At 53.0% G+C, this 19,184-nt stretch overlaps 1 protein-coding gene and 1 pseudogene across 1 annotated transcript; both read left to right on the top strand.

The window, feature by feature from the left end:
• Nucleotides 1-949: 949 nt before the first annotated feature.
• LOC125357488 (ribonuclease T2-A-like) lies at nt 950-18,229 on the top strand. Its single transcript, XM_048354425.1, has 9 exons — nt 950-1,190; nt 3,768-3,828; nt 6,097-6,149; nt 7,581-7,638; nt 9,797-9,867; nt 12,544-12,657; nt 16,302-16,347; nt 16,946-17,020; nt 17,951-18,229. The coding sequence occupies exons 1-9, from the start codon at nt 1,093-1,095 to the stop codon at nt 18,149-18,151; spliced, it is 777 nt and encodes a 258-aa protein (XP_048210382.1). The 5' UTR covers nt 950-1,092; the 3' UTR covers nt 18,152-18,229.
• Nucleotides 13,613-13,970, top strand: LOC125357490 (annotated as a pseudogene).
• Nucleotides 18,230-19,184: the final 955 nt, after the last annotated feature.

Here is a 19,184-nt window from a genome sequence, read left to right as displayed (position 1 = left end):
CTCTCCCGAACCTAACCAATGATAACCTTGAAAGTCAAGCTTCTCTTCGGCGGGGGTGGGGACGGGAGGAAGGTGGGTGGGGCTGACGTCGGAGGCAGCATCGGGGACCCCCCCCCTCGAGACCACCCACCCGCGCACGAGACTGGCCCGCACCCCCGGCCGCGCTCGGCCCGCACCCCGGCCGCGGCTCCCTAAGGCCAGGCGGACCCTCGGGGCGGAGCGAGCTGGGCGAGCCGGGCTGGGCCGCGGGTGCCCCTCCCGAGCTCCGGCCGCGCCCCCGGGCGAGGCCGTCGGGCCCGGCCCAAGCTCGGGCCGTGCCGGGGGCGCGGCGGGACGCCCCGCGCGGCTGGGCGGCCGGGAGCTGCCGGAGTCCGCGGCGCGGCCCCGGGCCAGCCTGGGCGGCGGGCGGCAGGAGGGGCCGGGCGCCGGGCCGGCCCGGGGTGCGCCGGGGCCTCCGGAGGTGAGCTCCGGGCGCGGGCGGAGCCGCGGGGCTGGCGGGGCCGGGGCGGGGCCGGGGGCGCGGCTTCGGGACGCTCTGCCGGGCAGGGAGCGTGGGGGCGCGGCAGGGGGCGTGTCCTTCGGGCCGGCAGGGGGCGTGGCTTCTGGGCGCGTCTGTCCGGCAGGGAGCGTGGGGTCGGAGCCTTGGGGCGTGTCCTTCTTGCGGGGCGGGGGCGGGGCGTCCCGGCAAGGGGCGTGTCTTCGGGCCGGCGGGGGCGGGGCGTCCCGGCGGGGGCGTGTCCTGCTTACGGGGGGCGGGGCGTCCCGGCAAGGGGCGTGTCTTCGGGCCGGCGGGGGCGGGGCGTCCCGGCGGGGGCGGGGCGTCCCGGCGGGGGCGTGTCCTGCTTACGGGGGGCGGGGCGTCCCGGCAAGGGGCGTGTCTTCGGGCCGGCGGGGGCGGGGCGTCCCGGCGGGGGCGTGTCCTCCGCTGTGGCCCTCGCCGGAGCTCCGCTAGCCGAGCGCGCGGAAGTGGTGGAGGGAGCTGGACGCGGCCTCGGTCGGCGGACGCGGACGCCCGGGTCCGTGGTGGGCCGGGCAGCTGTTGGAGCCCGCAGCGAGCCGGGAGAGCGGTGTCCTCGGAGCCCGGGGGTGGCGATGGCGTCCCCGCCGCGCGGCGCGCTCCGGGGCTGGGGCCCGGCGCTGGGCTGGGGGCTGGCGCTGTGCTGCCTGTGTGGCGCGGGCCCGTTGTGGGGGTGAGCGCGGGCCGGGCCGGGGTGGGGCGGAGGGGGGCGCGGGCCGGGCCGGGAGCGCGGGCTGCAGGACGCCGTTCTTCCTCCGGTCCGGTCTGGCGTCCCGGGCCGGAGAGCCCGGGGTGGCGGCGGCCTTCCCGCCGGCCGCGGTGCCCGGGGCGTCGGGCCTGGCCCTTCCCCTCGGGCCGGGGTGGGCCGCGGAGGGAGGCGCGGGGGGGGTGGGGGCGCGGGGCGCGCTGCGGGGTCGCCGCGTCCGTGGGTGTCGCGGACGCGGAACTGTGCAGAGCCGCCGCATCTGTCTATCGACTTTTGCTTTTCCTTTCCCTGAGGTGAGACCCTGCCTCTGGGGACGGGGTGGGAGGGGCCGGGGCGGTGGGCCACGGGTGCCCCCCCAGGGCCCTGCCCGGGGCGCCCTGAGGGCTGCAGTCCCCGCCGGGCAGCGTGGGTTACAGGACCCAGGACCCTTTCCTGGAGAGTAGCAAGCGCAGAATGGGGGCTGAAGACTTAGGTTGTGTGTGTGAGTGTGTGTGTGTGTGTGTGTGTGTGTGTGTGTGTGTGTCTGTCCGTCCGTCCGCCCGTCTCCCACCCCCTAGCAATCCCTGAAGCCCATGCAGTAGTTGTCCTGTTTGGCCAGGCACAGAGTTGACCCCCAGGCCTCGCTGTCCCAGCCCAGTTCTCACGGTGCAGTTCCTTTTTTATTCTTTTTTTATAGGGAGAGCTTGTTTTCTTGGGTTCTGATTTATACTTGAGTTCTCAAAGCTTCTTTTGGTGCTTGTTTTGTTTATTTTTTAGTGGGACTGAAGTTTGGTTGTTTTGCTTATTTTTAGTGGGACTTAGGTTCGAGCTGAGGGCTTTGTACCTGCTAAGCAGCAGCTTTTCTATTTGAGTCATAGCTTCATCCCTTTTTGCTTTAGTTGTTCTTCAGGTAAGGTCCAGAGGATACATTTCCCTGGACCTCAGGTGTATTGACGCCACCTGTGGAGCTGGGGTGAGCAGCCACCGGGCCCAGCTTTTTTGTGGAGATGGGTTCTCACTATCTTTTTTCCTCTGCTGGCCTCACCACAATCCTCCTGATATTCACCTTCTAAGGAGCTGAGATAACAGGTAGAGCCGTGGCACCAGGACTCAACTTCTTAACTGTTAAATCTAAACTTAACAGTATGCAGTTATTTCCTGAAGCTAACATGCAGCATGATCTAGTTTACTCTGAATCATCACCTCTAAAGTTTAGTGTATTCTGAGTTAACTGTCACCTGGCCTGCTGACTTTGTCCATTTACATGGTATTTTTGCCAGCTGTGCTTTGTACTTAGATGCGTTTGTGTGTTAGTGTGAATGTGGTTAAGTGCCTTTGCATTTGCCTTTTGTTGTTGTTGTTACTGTAGTGACGTGCCCGAAGCTAGATGCTTAGGAAAAGAAGGGGTTCATTTAGCTCCCAGTTCTGGAGGTCCTCAGGCATGGTGCCACCATAGCTCCACTCTGCTGAGGACCTCGTGATACCACCGCAGGGACATGTCACAGAGAAGTCACAGTGCCAGACAGGAAGCCAGAGAGATTGGGAAAGACTGTCTTGTAAAAACTGTCCTCTGGAGAGCTAGCCAAGTCACCGGCAAAACATTGAATCCTTCCTAAGGGCATGCCCCAGTTAACAAAGGCCTCCCGCTAGCCCCACCTCTTAAAGAGCTTACTGTTTCTCATCTGCCACTGGGCAGAGCCCTGCAAGTAAACCCTAGGGGAGGATACATCCAAACCACAGGAGGCCTCCTGCAGAGGAGCTGTGTTCAGGTAACACGGTGGCATGACCCAGGGCATGTATCATGTTCTAGGGAGAACGGGTAACAAGGCCCAGTGCCCCGGCTGTGCCGTAGCCTCTGAAGTAACACAGGTCACTAGCCCTGCAGAGCAGCCCGTTGCTGATCTGAAGGCTGAGAGTGATGGTCCCAGCAGCCTTAGGCGAGCATGTTCATCATGTTTTGTTGCTGTGTGGATTACCAGGGCCCAGTTCTCAGGGCCTTGTGGGCTCACAAATATAATCAAGGGGGCAGGAGTCTGCATCCCTCAATTGTTGAGCAGCATCCTTAAGAGATCGGTACGTGTGTGGCTTAGGTGCCTTCCGCAGGGCTCTTCCTGGCCGCGCCTCCTTATCTACTTGTATATCTTTCCTACCTGTGCCACCTTTTCACGATCCAGTGTCCGTCCTCTCCTCTCGAGAGGTCCCTCTAGGAAGTGGGACTTTGTTCCTGGTGGAAACCAAGTTCTTCCCGCGGTACCCATTGTCCAGTGGGTGGATCAGCTACGTTTTTTCTTTTTTGGACTCAGGCGTTGTGTTCTCACTCAAGGCTGGTGCTCCGTCACCTGATCTACACCTTCAGTTCCAGCTTTTTGCTGATTAAGTGAAGACAAAAGTCTGATCGACTTTTTATTCACGGGCTGGCTTTAAACCTGGATCTTTAGGTCTTGGTCTCCTGGGTAACTAGGGTTACAAGCGTGAGCCATTGGTGCCGGGATAATTTTATTCTTTAAAGAAATTCAGTCTTATACTTTACAACAGTCCTGAAAACATGCTTTTGTCCTTTAACAGCGGCCACCACGAGTGGAGAAAGCTCATTTTGACTCAGCATTGGCCTCCCACGGTGTGCAAGGTGAGTTCTGTCCCGCCTGGCCTGGGTTCCAGTGAAGCCTGGGGAGGCACAGCAGGCCTGATTGTCTCCTTTCTCCGTGCTGAGTGTCTTATGGAAATGTCTCCCGGGAAGGGGAAGGAGTTGCCTGCCCCCTGCCTTGCTCTCTGTGGCGCTGATGACATCGCACTCGAGAGCGGCCTCTCTCTGTCCACGGCCCGGCCTTGCCTTGCCCACCTCTCCTCCTGCTGTGCCTTGGCTGAGGCTCTGCCTGGTGGAGCAGTGCCAGCCGGGTACCCACTCCCAGGCTCTGCTCTGGCTGGTCCTTCTCACTCACACTTTGAAAAGACATTCCTGGTATGCATTGCAGTTACCCCAAGTGTTTCATCATCACTTACGCCCCCACTAGGTTTGTCAATAGTGTTTCTGAGATTTTGGCTCAGGAGTTTTAAATCTTAAGGCCTATTAACCCCACGGGATGGAGGGCAGTCACTGATAACTGGAGATGATGGGCGTGGTAGCTGGCACTTGGGGCATAGCCGACTGGAGGGGGTGACTTGATGGTGTCACTTGGTTGGTTGCTGCCCTTTGTGTCACCCATATCACAGGCAGTAAGGACCACCTCTCCCCTTTCTTCACTGACAGATATTTTTCTATTGACAAATGAAAGTGGTATCTCACTTGATATTTTCACCTAATCCTATTTATTTTTTTACTTTTTAATGTGCCATACTGGAGCTTGGACTTGGGGCTTTGCACTTGTTGCTTAGCTTTTTTACCTAAGGCTGGAGCTCTACCACTTGAGCCACAGCTCCACTTCCAGCTTTTAAAAAAATTGTTTTTAAAAATTGTTATTACAAAGGCAATATACAAAGGAGTTACAGTTACGTAAGTCAAGTGATGAGTACACTTTTTTTGGACAATGTCGCCTGTTCCCCCCACTCTCCCCCCTTGCTGCTTTTTGTGCATAATTGGAGATAAGTCTCACCGCCTTCCCTTCCCTGGGTTCACTTCAAACCAAGATCCTCAGATCTCAGCCCTCACGAGTAGCTAGGATTTTAGGCATGAGCCACCATTGCCCAGCCTAATCCTGGGAGCTGAGGAATAGTTAAGTCCCTGGCTCCCGCCAGGGAACCCATGTGCAGAGGAAGAACTGAGGCTCAGGTGAGCTACACAGACAGGGACCAGGCCAGCTTGGCCTGGCCTGTGTGAGAAATGTCGGTCTGCCCGCTGGCGGACTGTGGCTATGCAGACAACTGCCTTGCTTTGAGGCTTTAGAAGTGAGATTTTAACAACATCAACGAGTTGAAAAAATTCCAAACAAGGATGGGGAAGATGTTCAAGCTGCCGTCCTCTGGCACCAGCAACTGCCTGTGGGCTCCTGTCTCTAGGGGACGCACGATAGGTTTGGGGGCACACTTGTCATGGTCTTCACATGTCCTCAGGACATGCTGCAGCCCCTCAGAGGCTGTGTGCTGACCGAATGGAAGAAAACCAGCTGACTCTTGAGTAAGTTACCCCTGGTGAAGGCAGGCGCAGAGACCTGGGCAGGAAGCTCAGCAGACACCCACGTTCTCCGCTGCCTTTGATCTTACAGGCTGTGCAACATGAAGGAAATGGGTTTCCTTAGGCAAGGAATTGGGGTGCTGGTTGAAAGAAGGTGGCCTGTCACCCCAATCCTGCACTCAGTTGCCCAGTCATTCTGTAGCAGGCTGCTCTCACCTGGCATCTGTCACCTTTGTCATCCCTAGACAGCCTTGAAAAGATGCTTCCTCCCCCAGGAGGCCATGCAGGGGAGACAAACCTAGAGGAGATGAGCATGATGCGTGTCAACCAGGCTCTCACTTCTGGGCTTCATTGGCTTAGTCACAGGGTGGGGGGTGGGTCTTAACTAAATCATTTGTAGGTTTCTGAAAAGGTTTTGCTATGCTGAGATTTTTCTCTTGACTTTGTCTTTGTTAATGGAGGCCCAGGATATACTGATTTTTGCCTTGTGTTGGTTGGCTTCAAGTTTTCAGTACTGATTATATCCCGGATGGATTTGGACCTAGTAGTGAGACAAGTTAGATTGTACTGGTATCATCAGCCTTTATAGTTACGTGGTTCCCTCAGCAACACTGTTAGAGAAGCCTAGAACATCTAGCCCAGATGTAGTTTTCTCATGAACACGTTGTTGTCGACACCACATTTACCTTGTTGAATTAGTGTACCAGTGTCTAGTTAAAGTATGAAAGAAAGCAGGATTGCTAAGTATATTTAAACCATGAACTCTCTTGTGTCTTTTCTCCCTAGGAAGTTAGCGGCTGTCGAGACTCTCTGGATTACTGGACGATTCATGGACTATGGCAAGCATCTAGGGCCCATAAAGCCTCATGAAAGAGTCAGGAGAAGCCAGCAGACTGGAAGTTCCAGCTTGAGTCTAGTCTTAATAATATACTTACTATTTGTTAGGAGTTTGTTCAGTAGACATGATCTTTATTTAGAAACATCTTGAGGGCTGGGGATATAGCCTAGTTGCAAGAGTGCCTGCCTCGGATACACGAGGCCCTAGGTTCGATTCCCCAGCACCACATATACAGAAAACGGCCAGAAGCGGCGCTGTGGCTCAAGTGGCAGAGTGCTAGCCTTGAGCGGGAAGAAGCCAGGGACAGTGCAAAAAAAAAAAAAAAAAAAGAAACATCTTGAGACTTTCTAACATAGCCCTGATTTTATTGTCTAATTCTACTTTGATAGACTTAAAACAATCTCATTTACATACACGACACATTGTCTGTGTATAGAGATGTGTGTACCCGTGTAGGGGGGCTAGCTTTGTTTTCCTCATTTTGTCTGCATCCTCTCTAGGTAGTTCTGTGTGCATGTGCTTGTGGTGTTGAGTTCTGCCTGCTAATTTGCTGCCTGGAGGGATCTCTTATGGGAGGGGAGTTATGGCTCCTTTGGTGCCTGTGCTTCTTGGGGATGGGGTGAACAGGAAGCAGATTGCGTGGGACCTGGGTAACGGTTCCCCAGGCTTCTGAGGTGTCAGCCTGGGTGCCTTTTTCTCTCTTCACGTTCCGCGCGCTTCCTCTGCTGCCTTCACGTGTCCTGGCTGTGTCTGCTCTCGATGACACTTCGTTTCTGAGGCTGGAATAAGAATCCACACAGCTTCTCTGACCTCTCCAGCGTGCAGTTTCAGCCGCGGGTGGTCTCTTGAGGCCACAGCGTTCTGGTCTGTGTGGAGCTCTGAGGCGTCTCGGTGTCCGTGTGGGGACCTCTGAGCCGAGCAGCTCTGAGGAAATGAGAGTTGATGTGTCCAGAGTCAAACTTGGAAAAGCAGAATAAAATTCAGAAGCAAAGACCGTGAGAGCATATTTGCTACCAAAAATGAAGCCAAGTCATGCTAGTTGATCCTGTGGTGGGTCAGGTGGCTTTGTGAGCTTGTTAGCTATGCTATATTATCTCACTGAATGTTTACAGCCTTTCAGAGCTGGGTCACACTTTTGCTGCCAGCCAGTGCCCGGGCTGGGTTGACTTCAGAGCTCCCTCTACTGGGCCGTTTGTGGTGCTGCTGCTGCTGAACAGCTGGCCAGGACGTTCTCAACACAATTTCTTTCCTCTTCAAAAGAAACTCAGTGTGTTTGTCTCTATGCATTCTTTATGAAACCGCTTGTGTGGGAAAACAAATACTCAGGACTTCTCTTTTTGTTCGCTACAGATTTTAATTAACATGTAATGTAGAAGTCATCCTAACCTAATGTTTTTTTTTAATCTTTTTTATTTTTGATTTGTATCTCAAGGCCTGATAAAGGGGAAGACTGTAATCGATCATGGCACTTTAATTTGGATGAAATTAAGGTACTGTTCTATTTCTACTGCAAAAGAAGTATTGAATTACAGCAGTTCTTGTCATAAGTATACCTTTAAAGTCACATTTAAAACATCAGGGTCATAAGTATATGCATTTTAATGGCGCCCTCGTGGCCTTTTTAGCAATTATTGATATTTAGAATAACCCCATAAATTAAATAAAAGCTGACTTTTTCTCCTCTTCTGCCCGGGCCCGAGCCATTGCATATTTACCTGTGGGCAGTGAGCTCGGAGAGGCAAAGCTTGTCTGGGTTGTGCAGAGCTGACAGCCAGCCCATAGCTCCCAGACGTGGGTATCTGGCAGGTGTGTCGTATGGTGGACATCTCTGCACAGTTAGGGCTCAGGGAGTCGGCACCCGGCACCTGGCATGGGCCTTTCCAGCCGTGGGTGGTGTGTGTTTCTACGTAGGGATTATGAGCGAGGAGCCAACGATGAGGCCTTCCAGTATGAGGGCTCCTGTTACAGAGTAAGGCGGGGCCGGCTGGGGGTGCAGCCCGGTGGTGTAGCGCTTACCCAGTATGCCTGAGGCCTGGCCTCCGGCCTCCGAGGACTAAGTCACAGGTCTAAGATACAAATTTGCCGGAGTGGCACAAGTGTTTTTTTAAATTTTTTTGGTAGATACTTTTGCTTCACAAAGGACATGGAACCTTCCTGCACAGGCTCAGCTTTCCGTGTTGTGTGCCAGCAAGCCCTTGTAGACTCTGTAGTGTCAGGAGAAGAGGAAGTTGTGATGAACCTTGGCGGGGTGGGGTGGGGAGTCGGGGGGGGGGTATCATACGTGGCTTCTGTCTTGAGGGACTGGCCAGGGGGGTGTCATCCATGGCTTGCGTCTTGAGGGACTGGCCAGTCTTGGTAGCCACGCCCCTGCTTACTCAGAACTCAGTGCTGGGTTTGCTTGTGTGGTGTAACGTGTAATCGGCGTTGGTCCCACACAGAAGTGGCCTGGTTTGACCGTCTCCGTACGTCATCCCCGATGGCTGATGCCAGAGGAGGGGGTGGCAGGTGAGGGAGGCGGTGAGGGGCACGAGACCCGGGGTGGACAGCTTCTGTGACGGGAGCCGGCAGGGCCGTGTCCAGAGAGGACGAGGAGGCCAGGCACTGGAGTGCCCGCGGGAGAACCGTCTTGGGAGGGGGGAGGATAGCAGGCTGAAGTTCTTCTAAGTGCGCTGGTCACGTTCTGGTCTCATGGGCACGTAGGAGTTAGATGTTCTTGCAGCCTGCTGGGTTAGCATAGCTGCAGGGAGGTACTTGCCGCCGGCTCCAACAAGCCTTCCCTGTACAGTCAGGCGTGTGCCGGTGTGTGTCGCATTGTTTTCCCTAGTCATGTCTGCCCTCAGTGTGTTGTACTCTGTCATAGTTGGGGAGCCAGTTCTGCTGCCTACCTGAAGCTTGTGGGTTGAACTAGGAGCCACTCCTGAGGTGCTCATGCATGAGTTTTGTTTGACAAGCCTGGGGGACAAGTGTCAGGTGGAGCAGTTTCACTGTTCCAGTAACCCTGGGACCACATTTTCCTTCTCCCTCTGGCAACCCTTTCTCAAATGTAGTGTGGTTGGAAGTGTATAGTATGTAGTTTTCTCTTAAACATGCTCTTATGTTTCCTCCCTGTGTTCTCATGACTTGATATCTATCTCTCCCCCTCTCTCTCCCCCTCTCTTTCCCTCTCTCTCTCCCCCCCTTTCTCTCCCCCTCTCTCCTTCCTTCTCATCTCCCCCTCCCCCTTGCCTGACCCGGGGCTTGAATGCAGGGCTTGAGTTCTGTCCCTGAATTTTTTTCTCAAGACTAGCCCTCCACCACTTGAGCCACAGCTCCACTTCCAGCTTTTCTGGAGATTAATTGGAGATCAAAGTCTCACAGACTTTCCTGCCCAGGCATGTCCCTTTCTTCTTACAGAACTGAGCAGGATTTTACTGTCTATATTTGTATCACAGTTTAGCCATTCACCCAGGAGAGCTTGTGTTTTCACATGAATTTGTGTAATCATTTAAGTCTCATTTTCACATGTATCTAGCACTTCATGCAGAATACACATATAATCATCTTACTCACCTAAATGAGTAGAGCTTGAATTTTGTATGTATCGATTAAATTTACCTTCCAGGTTTTGAGTTGGATCTTGCATAGGCTTTTGTTTTTAATTACATGCAGGATCTTTTGCGGGACATGAAGACGTACTGGCCTGATGTAATTCATCCATCTTCTAACCGCAGCCAGTTCTGGTAAGTGTGAGTTTCTGGCAGTCTTCATATCACACATTTAAAGCACAAGTGTGTAGCGCTTCCTTAGAGATTGTTAAATGAAAGCTGTGTGGGAGGTGCAGAAAACAGGCAGTTGGATCTGTCTTCTTAGGCTCAGAAGTGTGAGTAGCCTTTTATGCACTGACGATTGTTGTGCTGTGTGTGTGTGTGTGTGTGTGTGTGTGTGTGTGTGTGTGTGTGTGTGTGTGACAGTCCTGGGCTTAAACTCAAGGCCTGGGCTTTTTTTGCTCAAGGCTAGTGCTCTACCTTGAGCCACAGTTCCACTCCTGGCTTTTTAGTGGTTCATTGAAGGTAAGAGTCTCACTGACTTTCCTGCCTGGCCTGGCTTCAAACCGCAATCTCCAGATTGGCCTCCTGAGTAGCTAGGATTACAGGCATGAGCCACCTGGTGTAGGTCATTTTAGTTTGGCAGTTTAGCATCATGTATTGTGTTTGGGCCTGAGTAGCCCTTGAGAAGTAGGTGTCTCTTTATTGCCTTGGGGATAAACACCAAGAAATCTGCCCTGCTCTTCTTTTTTTTTTTTTTTTTTGCCAGTCCTGGGGCTTGGACTCAGGGCCTGAGCACTGAGCACTGTCCCTGGCTTCTTTTTGCTCAAGGCTAGCACTCTGCCACTTGAGCCAAAGCGTCCCTTCTGGCTGTTTTCTGTATATGTGGTGCTGGGGAACTGAACCCAGGGCCTCACATATATGAGGCAAGCACTCTTGCCACTAGGCCATATCCCCAGCCCCTGCTCTGCTCTTCTTGGAGTGATAGGGCCTCTCTGAACACAGAAGGCAGCACCCTAAAGCACCCTGGATAGTAACTACATGACCGTACTTCTGTATTAGTGTAGTTCAGATATTTTGTCCTACATCATTTGCAATTGGAAGTTTTTTTTGTTTTTTTTTGGCCAGTCCTGGGCCTTGGACTCAGGGCCTGAGCACTGTCCCTGGCTTCTTCCCGCTCAAGGCTAGCACTCTGCCACTTGAGCCACAGCGCCGCTTCTGGCCGTTTTCTGCATATGTGGTGCTGGGGAATCGAACCTAGGGCCTCGTGTATCCGAGGCAGGCACTCTTGCCACTAGGCTATATCCCCAGCCCGGGAAGTTTTTTTTGAGTGTGTGTGCTGGTAAAATGTCCAATTGAAAGTGACATGTGGCTAAATATTTTGAACTGTAGTTTTAACACATTCATATCTCTAACATCTGTTATTTGTTTCAAAAATAATTGTTGAGTGCCAGTGGCTCACACCTATACTCTAGCTTCTTGGGAGATGAGATCCGAGGATTATGATTTGAAGCCTGCCACAAGGCAGAAAATCTGAAAGACTCTTATCTCTATTACCAAGTAAAAAGCTGGAACTGCACACCTGGCTTAAGTGGTAGAGTGCCAGCTACAAACAAAAAAGCTGAGTGAGAGCATGAAGCTCTAAGTTCAAGTCCCAGTACTGGCATTAAAGGAAAAAAAAGTTGACATTTGGGTGGTACTGGGGTTTGAACTCAAAGCCCTGTGCTCTACCTCGTTTGCTGTGCCCCAGACCTAGCCACAATTCCCATTCTTCTCTCCAGTAGTCCTATGGACTTGGTTCCGGTATTCGTGTTTTGCTGATACCAAGTCACTCATAACTTGGGTTTCATTCGCTATGTTAGCTTGAAAGAATCTTCGTGTTCTAGAAACTGTTCTACATTAAGAAAGCTATTCATCTGTCTTGATCTTTGTTCCAATTCTGTTTTCTCAGTTAGGTCTGAGTGACATATCACCTATACCCAATGCATTTATTTAAAACAGGTACAAGAGGTGAATTTTACCAGTGAGGTGATGCACATTTAGATTGTAGTTTTAGACAGTTACACGCGAGTGCTTTATAAATGGTTGTGTGACTGTTAATTCCAACTTGACGACCCAATCACTGACAAAGCTGAGCCAACTTGACACGTGTTTTGTTTTCCATGCTAACAAGGCTAGCTTGCCTCTGAACTGACAAGGTGTCAGGACGCTCCAGGTGGGTGTGCATTCTGTTTAGCGGTGGGTGGGACTCAGAGGGCCCTGATCTTAGAATCAAGTTCAAGCTCAGGGACACCCTGGCTGTGCCCTTCAGCAAGCCCAGCCACTCAGCACCTCAGTTTTCCCATTTCGCAACTAGCAGTGATAGTTTCCTCTTGCAGAGCTGTGAGAACCAAGTGAGGAGCGTGACACTGTAATGCGCAGGAACGTAAGGAGTTACCGAGATGCCTTAGAATACAAATTGTTCTTTGCTGCCTTGTGGGTTGCTGTCCTCAAGTGTGGATTTGCCAGCTGGGTGGTCGGTTGAGGTGGACATGGGCGGTGGCCAAGGCCTTTGCCCTTCCTCGGCTCCTGGAGACGGGACAGGTTGGCCCTGCTCCAGGCCCCAGCCTTGCTGGAGACCACACTCACAGTGCGACTTGGTGGGTGGCTGAACAATGGTGTGTTCTTTTCTTTTTCTCAGCTGTGATTGTAGAGATGAGTTCTCTTTGGAGTCTGTCACGAGTTTAGCGAGTCTGAGCCTAAGCGTGGGAGATGGAAGTAATTGCCTAGGTTGCATATAAGGAATGCTCCCCCTTCCCTTCTGGGAAGGCGGTGGTGCGTGTGGCAGCAGTGCCAGGCAGACATGTCTGAGCACGCTTGTGAATCCCGCAGGAAGCACGAGTGGGATAAGCATGGCACCTGTGCCGCCCAGGTGGATGCCCTCAACTCTGAGAAGAAGTACTTCGGGAAGAGCCTAGATCTGTACAAACAGGTGGACCTCAACAGGTGGGTGAACTCCTCCCCATCGACCTAGGGGCCCAGGCAGAATGAGTGGCAGCCGTTGGCCTATTTTCTCTGGCACCCTGAAAGGGTGGTGGTGGTCCAATTCCTGGGAAAGACTCCAGCTCCTCCCCCCACCCCCCAATACTTTTGCAGTTCTTCCAGATTGTAAACACACAGGGTAGGTGTGGACTTAGCTGCCTGACTTGTCAGAGTTGGCTCCGAGGAAAGCCAAGGCTGACAAGCGACTGCTTGTTAACAAGGTCATTTCCCCAGAGGCATTGGAAGCCAGTAAGCCTTCACCTCCTCCTGGACACAGGGGAGAGGGCCTTTAGGCTCCGGGAGGGAGGCTGTCTTGGTGGACCTGTTGCTCCTTGACGTCACCTCTGTTCTGGCAAGGGGGCTATGTCGTCATCATTCAAGAGCTGGCGTCTCGTGAGGAGGCGTGCCTTGCCAGGGCTGTGGTCAGCCTTCCTCAGTCTGGGTACCCAGACCTTGCGGCCAGCCTGTCCCTCCTACTGCACACTTAGGCTGTGCCAAGGCTGCTAGGAATTTTTATTGTTGTTTTTTTTCCCCCTAGTCCTGGGGCTTGAACTCAGGGCCGGAGCGCTGTCCCTGGCTTCTTTTTGCTCAAGGCTAGCACTCTACCACTTGAGCCACAGCGCTTCTTCTGGCTTTTTCTGGCTTTTTCCCAGGGCTTCATGCATGCTGGGCAAGCACTAAGCCACCTTCCCAGCCCCTATTGTCCTTTCTTGTGACAAGCCAGTGACCTGGTGTTTTAGAATCGTGACAGGGCTGAGTGAGGACAGCATCTGTAGGCTGGCTAGGGCAGCTCCTGAACCCACCCCCCGCCCCCAGGCTGAGGAGGTGGCCCTACGGGCGCTGGTAGGCCAGGGGGATGGAGCTCTCGTGAATGGGATTAGTGCCTTCATGAAAGACCCCAGGCAGATTCTCACGGAGCATGGCAACTCCGGGCCCGGTGACTCGGAGACGCCCTTTGAACCATCGCAGCCCCCAGTCATCGAGGGCTTTAAACCCACTGTCTACGACCAGACAGAAAGCTCCGAGGAGAAGTTCATCCGCAAGACCCGTGAGAACCCAGTAGTCCCCATAGGGTGCCTGGGCCCCGGGGCTGCCCTCTGCCACGGCCTCTGCTCCTTCCCCCTTCCCCATGGCCGCCCTCTGCCAAGGCCTCCTTCCCTTGGGGCCAGTCCCGCTGCTCCCAGCTCACGATGGGCACCCGGATCGCCGCCCTGGGCTTCATGATCGTGGCCACCTTGTTGGGTTTAGCGGCATCCTCTATGAAATCTCGGGCCTGAACTCACAGCCGAGCTGTGAAACCTCTGCGGAGATGACCCCCAAATCCAGGCACCAACCCCTAGCCCTGAGGAGACCTCCAGCAGCGCCCTGTGTCACTGCGGAAGGACGTGGCCGATGGTTGTAACCGACAGATTTCTCCCCCAGAAATCCTAGGTTTGGTTTAGTTTGGGTGTGCCAAACTGGGATTTGTGCCACATCCCCTCTACTCCATACTGAATAAACTCTAATCTGCATTAAAAAAAGAAAGAAAGAGCCCAGGCAACCACAGGGCCAGCTGATAGCAAGAAGTGCCCTCTGTGAGAACTGGGTTGTCCTCAGATCTGCCCATCCCTCATCCAGATTTATAGCCTCCAGAAATAGGAGAAACAAGTGCCAGTTGATTATTCTTTTAAGGAGGAGAAAAAGTGACAGATTATACAGCATTTGCATTGCTGCTTTGAACTGTACAGCTGCTTTAGCATTCCCCTTCAGATGATAATATCCCAGGAGCCTTTGCTCTTCAAACACATGCAAAGTGACGCATCAAGTCTAGAAGACAGCAAACCTCCATTGCTCCTGTGCACGTGTGCCCCGCCCCGTCTGCACCGATGGCGTCTCACCACCTCAAGCAGACGGTATTCTCTGTCAAAACAGCCGGGATTTGAGTCAGTGGCTCCAGCAGTGGGACAGAGGGGCGGGGTGCCTTTTCAGAGGCTGGAATGTCTCAAAGTGAACCCTAAAAATGAGTTTAAAACTACCAGCTGACGGGGTGTGTGTGTGTGTGTGTGTGTGTGTGTGTGTGTGTGTGTGTGTGTGTGTGTGTACTGGTTCTGGGACTTGAACTCAGGGCCTGGGCACTGTCCCTGAGCTTTGTGCTCAAGGCGACATTCTGCCAGCCGCAGTTCCACTTCTGGCTGTTTTGTGATTTATTGGAGCTGCACAGGCTGGCTTCAGACTTCAGATCTCAGCCTCCCGAGTAGCTAGTATTACAGACAGGAGCCACTGGCACTGGGCTTAGAGTACAGGGTTTTAAACCTATCTTCAATCCTGATTCTGACACCAACTACAATGTCTAATGTCTTAGATCCTAGTTTCCCTGACGTGAAATGAGAGGATAGGTTGCCCTCAGAGTTTGAAGTCTCTTCCGGCTCTTAAAATCTGCATTATTTAGTGTGTATCTTAGGAGCTTCCTCACCAGTCCCGTGCCCAGCTCCCAGTGCATCTGGATTGAGGGATGTGCTCGAACCACTTCCTCCCCTCCTAATTCAAGATCACAAACACTCCAAAAGCCATGATGAAACGTCACTGAGAGCGTGTCCTGCCCTTGCGAGATTTTACTGAGAGTAGGTCCTCGTGAGACCTCACTCTTGGGACATTCTCCCGGGCAGCCCAAAGAGCTGGAGTTAAGGAGGGACTGTCCTCACATGTCAACGGCTGATGCTGGAAGACACCGTGCTGCTCCCTCTGCTGGGGACGGTCTTTCACCTGAACCAGGAGGACGCCACCCAATAGAATAGAGTACAACCACAGACGTGAAGGCAGTATTTCCCAGTTCTGTCACTGGAAGGAGCAAAAAAATTAGGTTAATACTTCATGTAACCTAGTTTATCTGAGATGTTCTTGTTGTGACTTACATCGGTAGAAGTTGAAGTCTTAGACACATTTTTGGCACCGAGAGCATACGTTTATGTGGAATCTGGGCATTCCTGGGGCTTTGAGGACCCCCCCCCACACACACCAGGGTCCCCTCCTGCCCACCACCTATGTCTTTCTCCCACCTGCTCCTGCCTGTCCAGAAGTAAAGCACTGCAGCAGGTGAGTAGCTGGAGAACAAGCCATGGCTTTGCTTCCCATGTGGGACCACAATCCAGAATGGTCTAGAAGGTGCCGATGGAGCTACGGAGAACCCTTGTGGGATGGTAGAGTGAGCAGATTCATCTTTGCCTCTAGGATTTAGCAAGTTCGTTAATCAAATCAGGAAGTTTCTCCTGGCAGTGCTTTAGGAAGAGACATGAGGATATCGTCATTGAACACCTGTGGCCACATGGAGTTTTTCAGGCTAAATCTTAGACTCTACAACTGGAGGCTCCCTTTGAGCATAGGTGTGGCCAGTGGGTGGGGCTGGGGGTGCTTCTGCAGCTTGCATGGTCTCTGGGGCGCCGCTGGGGCCCAGGTTCTAGAAAGTGTCGAGGTGGTAGCACGTATGCTGGGATGGGCAAAGGCTTGTTTGCTGTCTTGTTGACAGATTCACTGCCAGAAGTCCCAGGAAAAAAAAACCTTAAGTTTTCCTACAAAATAGAATGTCTAGAAAAAATGGACCATTATACAGCTGTTTTGTTTTCTGTTTTCAGTGTACTCCTAAAATTTGGAATTAAGCCATCTATCAATTACTATAATGTAAGTGTTGCCTTTACCTCTGTGTGTGTCCCTGGGGGCATCTAGCAGGGTCCTTGCTTCCCATGAGCAGCACTCGGATTTTGCAGTGGCCCCACACCAGCCCCTGCACCGCCTGTAGTAGCTGTTGCATGGGTTTTGTCTCTGCGTGTGCGATGAGGAAGCATAGGTACAGATGCATAGTCTGCTGGGTCGTGCGTGCTCCGGGCTCTTAGAGCTGGTGGAGTAGGAGTTTGAAAATGCATTTGATGTTAGGGTACTCGTCAGAAATTTTTTTTTTTTCATAAGAGAATAGTAAGCACAGTCATATCTTTTGGCGGGAAAGCATGAAATGTCGTTGTCTGGGATTTTTGATATTCAGGTTTGGCCTCAGGGTCTCACGCCTGCTAGGCAGGTGCTCTGTCACTTGAGCCACACCCCTAACCCTAGTGGATTGTCTCTTTGTCACCCTACCGAACTGCAGTCACACACAGGTGTTATTCCATTGCAATGTGTGTGTGGCCTCTCGGTCCACCTTGACAGAGCCCCGTGACACTCAGCTCTGAGCTGTTCAGGTTTTCCTGTTGAAGTTCATTGCTAACACACCTTTGTTCCATGTCAGATTTCAGATTTTAAAGATGCCCTTACCAGATTCTATGGCGTGGTACCTAAAATCCAGTGCCTCCTGCCAGAAAAGGTTGGATATATGTCATATTTTATCATCTTTCTGTCTTTATCAAGAAGACAAGAGTAGTTTCTTGGCAGTTCGTCTTCACTGTGGAGTTTCCAGGACAGTTGCATGTGTGCATGTGTGTGTGCATGTGTGTGCAGGTGCAGGCATGTACTATGTGTGCACAGATGTCTGTGACCATGTCTGAGTATGTGCATGTGTGTGCATACACACGTAGACAGGTGCTGTGTGTATAGGTGACCACACCTGAGCGCATGCATACATGTGTGCACACACGCATGTGGGTGGGTGTGTACAGGCATTGTTCTTCGATACTGTGCTGGAATGGGTTTTGGGTGTTCACCCTAGGGAGAATGTACTGTCAGGGGAGGGAAGGGGGAGGAAGTGGAGAGGTGTGTTCCTAGGTAAAAATGTCTGAGTTTAAAAGTTCCCATAGTTTATGATGCTAGTCTTAATTATTTTAGTTACAATTATCTAATTTATAGATAAGTTGCAGTTTCTTCTTTTAGCCAGTAAGGACAAGATTCTATCAGTTGGTACTGTTTAACTAAAGGAGCCATTTTCTCTTCTCATACCTGGCCAGGTGCAGTATGTGTGGTCTGGTCTGCACACATCTTTCTAGATGCTTCGTAGTTACTTTGCAAGCTGAGGGGACGCCTGCCCCTTCACACAGGGCGGCTGGGCTGGGCTGGGCTGGGCGGCTGGGCCGGTGGGGTGGGCAGCCGGGCCAGGGCCTCAGCCCGCAGCTTCCCAGAGCAGCACGCCCCTCCCCCCCTCCCCCCCCCCCCCCGCGGTGCTCGCCAGCTCTTCTCCCAGGCTCCGCAGTCTCAGGTCTGCGTCCCCTGCGTTTCTCCTCTTTAAGCCAGTTCTGATGCTGAAGCCGAGATGGCAGCCCACGGACTGAATGCTAGCGGTCTGTCTGTGTGTGTTTCCCAGGGGGAGCAGGTGCAAACCATTGGACAGATAGAGTTGTGCTTCACCAAGGAGGACTTGCACTTGCGGAACTGCACTGAGCCCGGGGGACGGCCGTCCGCGGAGAGGGACACGTGGCGGTCGGAGCGGGCTGCGACTCAGGAGATGATGGTGTGTGAAGACGGCCCCATCTTCTACCCGCCCCCCACCAGGACCCGGCAGTGACGCCCACACTTTGAAATCCCCTGTTTCACAAAGGAAGAGAAAGTCACAAGTCACTGCTTTCTAAAAAAAATGACTCTCGAGCCCTCTCACGGTGTGCTTTGCGTTTTCCCTCGGTGTCTGGGTCGATGTTTCTATCCCCATCTGATCAGTGTGCTCTGGGCTCTGCAGCTGGGTTTGCGTCAGGGCCCCTTTCCTCTCACACTGTCCACACTCAGGCTGCTGATAGACACGCACGCACGCACGCACGCATCTCAGCGTAGCCCAGTGCCACATTCCTCACACCATGTACAGCCACAGATCTGTCCTGTGGAGCATGTGAGCTCGGCTTGTGGGTTGCGCTCCTGGCCTCCTGTGAAGGGAGGGGGTGGTGCTCTATGCAGTGGTTACTTCCTGTTCCTGCATTCTTTAACATTGCCTCTGACGACATGTTCACACACACACACTTTCAGGGGCTTGAACCCAGGGCCGGAACATTGTTGCTGAATGTTTTTACTCAAAGTTAGCACTGTGTCAATTGAGCCACAGCTCCACTTCTGGCCTCTCAGCTTTTTGGTAGTCCATTATATCACAGACGTTCCTGCCTGCCTGGGCAGGCTTCAAACCTGCAATCCTCAGATCTCAGCCTCCTGAGGGGCTGGGATGACAGGTGTGATCTCAGATCTCAGCATCCTGATAGCTAGGATGACAGGTGTGATCCTCAGATCTCAGCCTCCTGAGGGGCTAGGATGACAGGTGTGATCTCAGATCTCACCTCCTGAGGGGCTGGGATGACAGGTGCGATCTCAGATCTCAGCCTCCTGATAGCTAGGATGACAGGTGTGATCTCAGATCTCAGCCTCCTGAGGGCTGGGATGACAGGTGTGATCTCAGATCTCAGCCTCCTGAGGGCTAGGGTGACAGGTGTGATCTCAGATCTCTGCCTCCTGAGGGGCTGGGATGACAGGTGTGATCTCAGATCTCTGCCTCCTGAGGGGTTGGGATGACAGGTGTGATCTCAGATCTCAGCCTCCTGATGGCTAGGATGACAGGTGTG

This window comes from Perognathus longimembris, chromosome 9, assembly GCF_023159225.1.
Source record: "Perognathus longimembris pacificus isolate PPM17 chromosome 9, ASM2315922v1, whole genome shotgun sequence".
Lineage (NCBI taxonomy): Eukaryota > Metazoa > Chordata > Mammalia > Rodentia > Heteromyidae > Perognathus > Perognathus longimembris.
The sequence above is the reverse complement of the archived record's forward strand: the minus strand, read 5'-3'. Positions and strand labels throughout refer to the sequence as shown.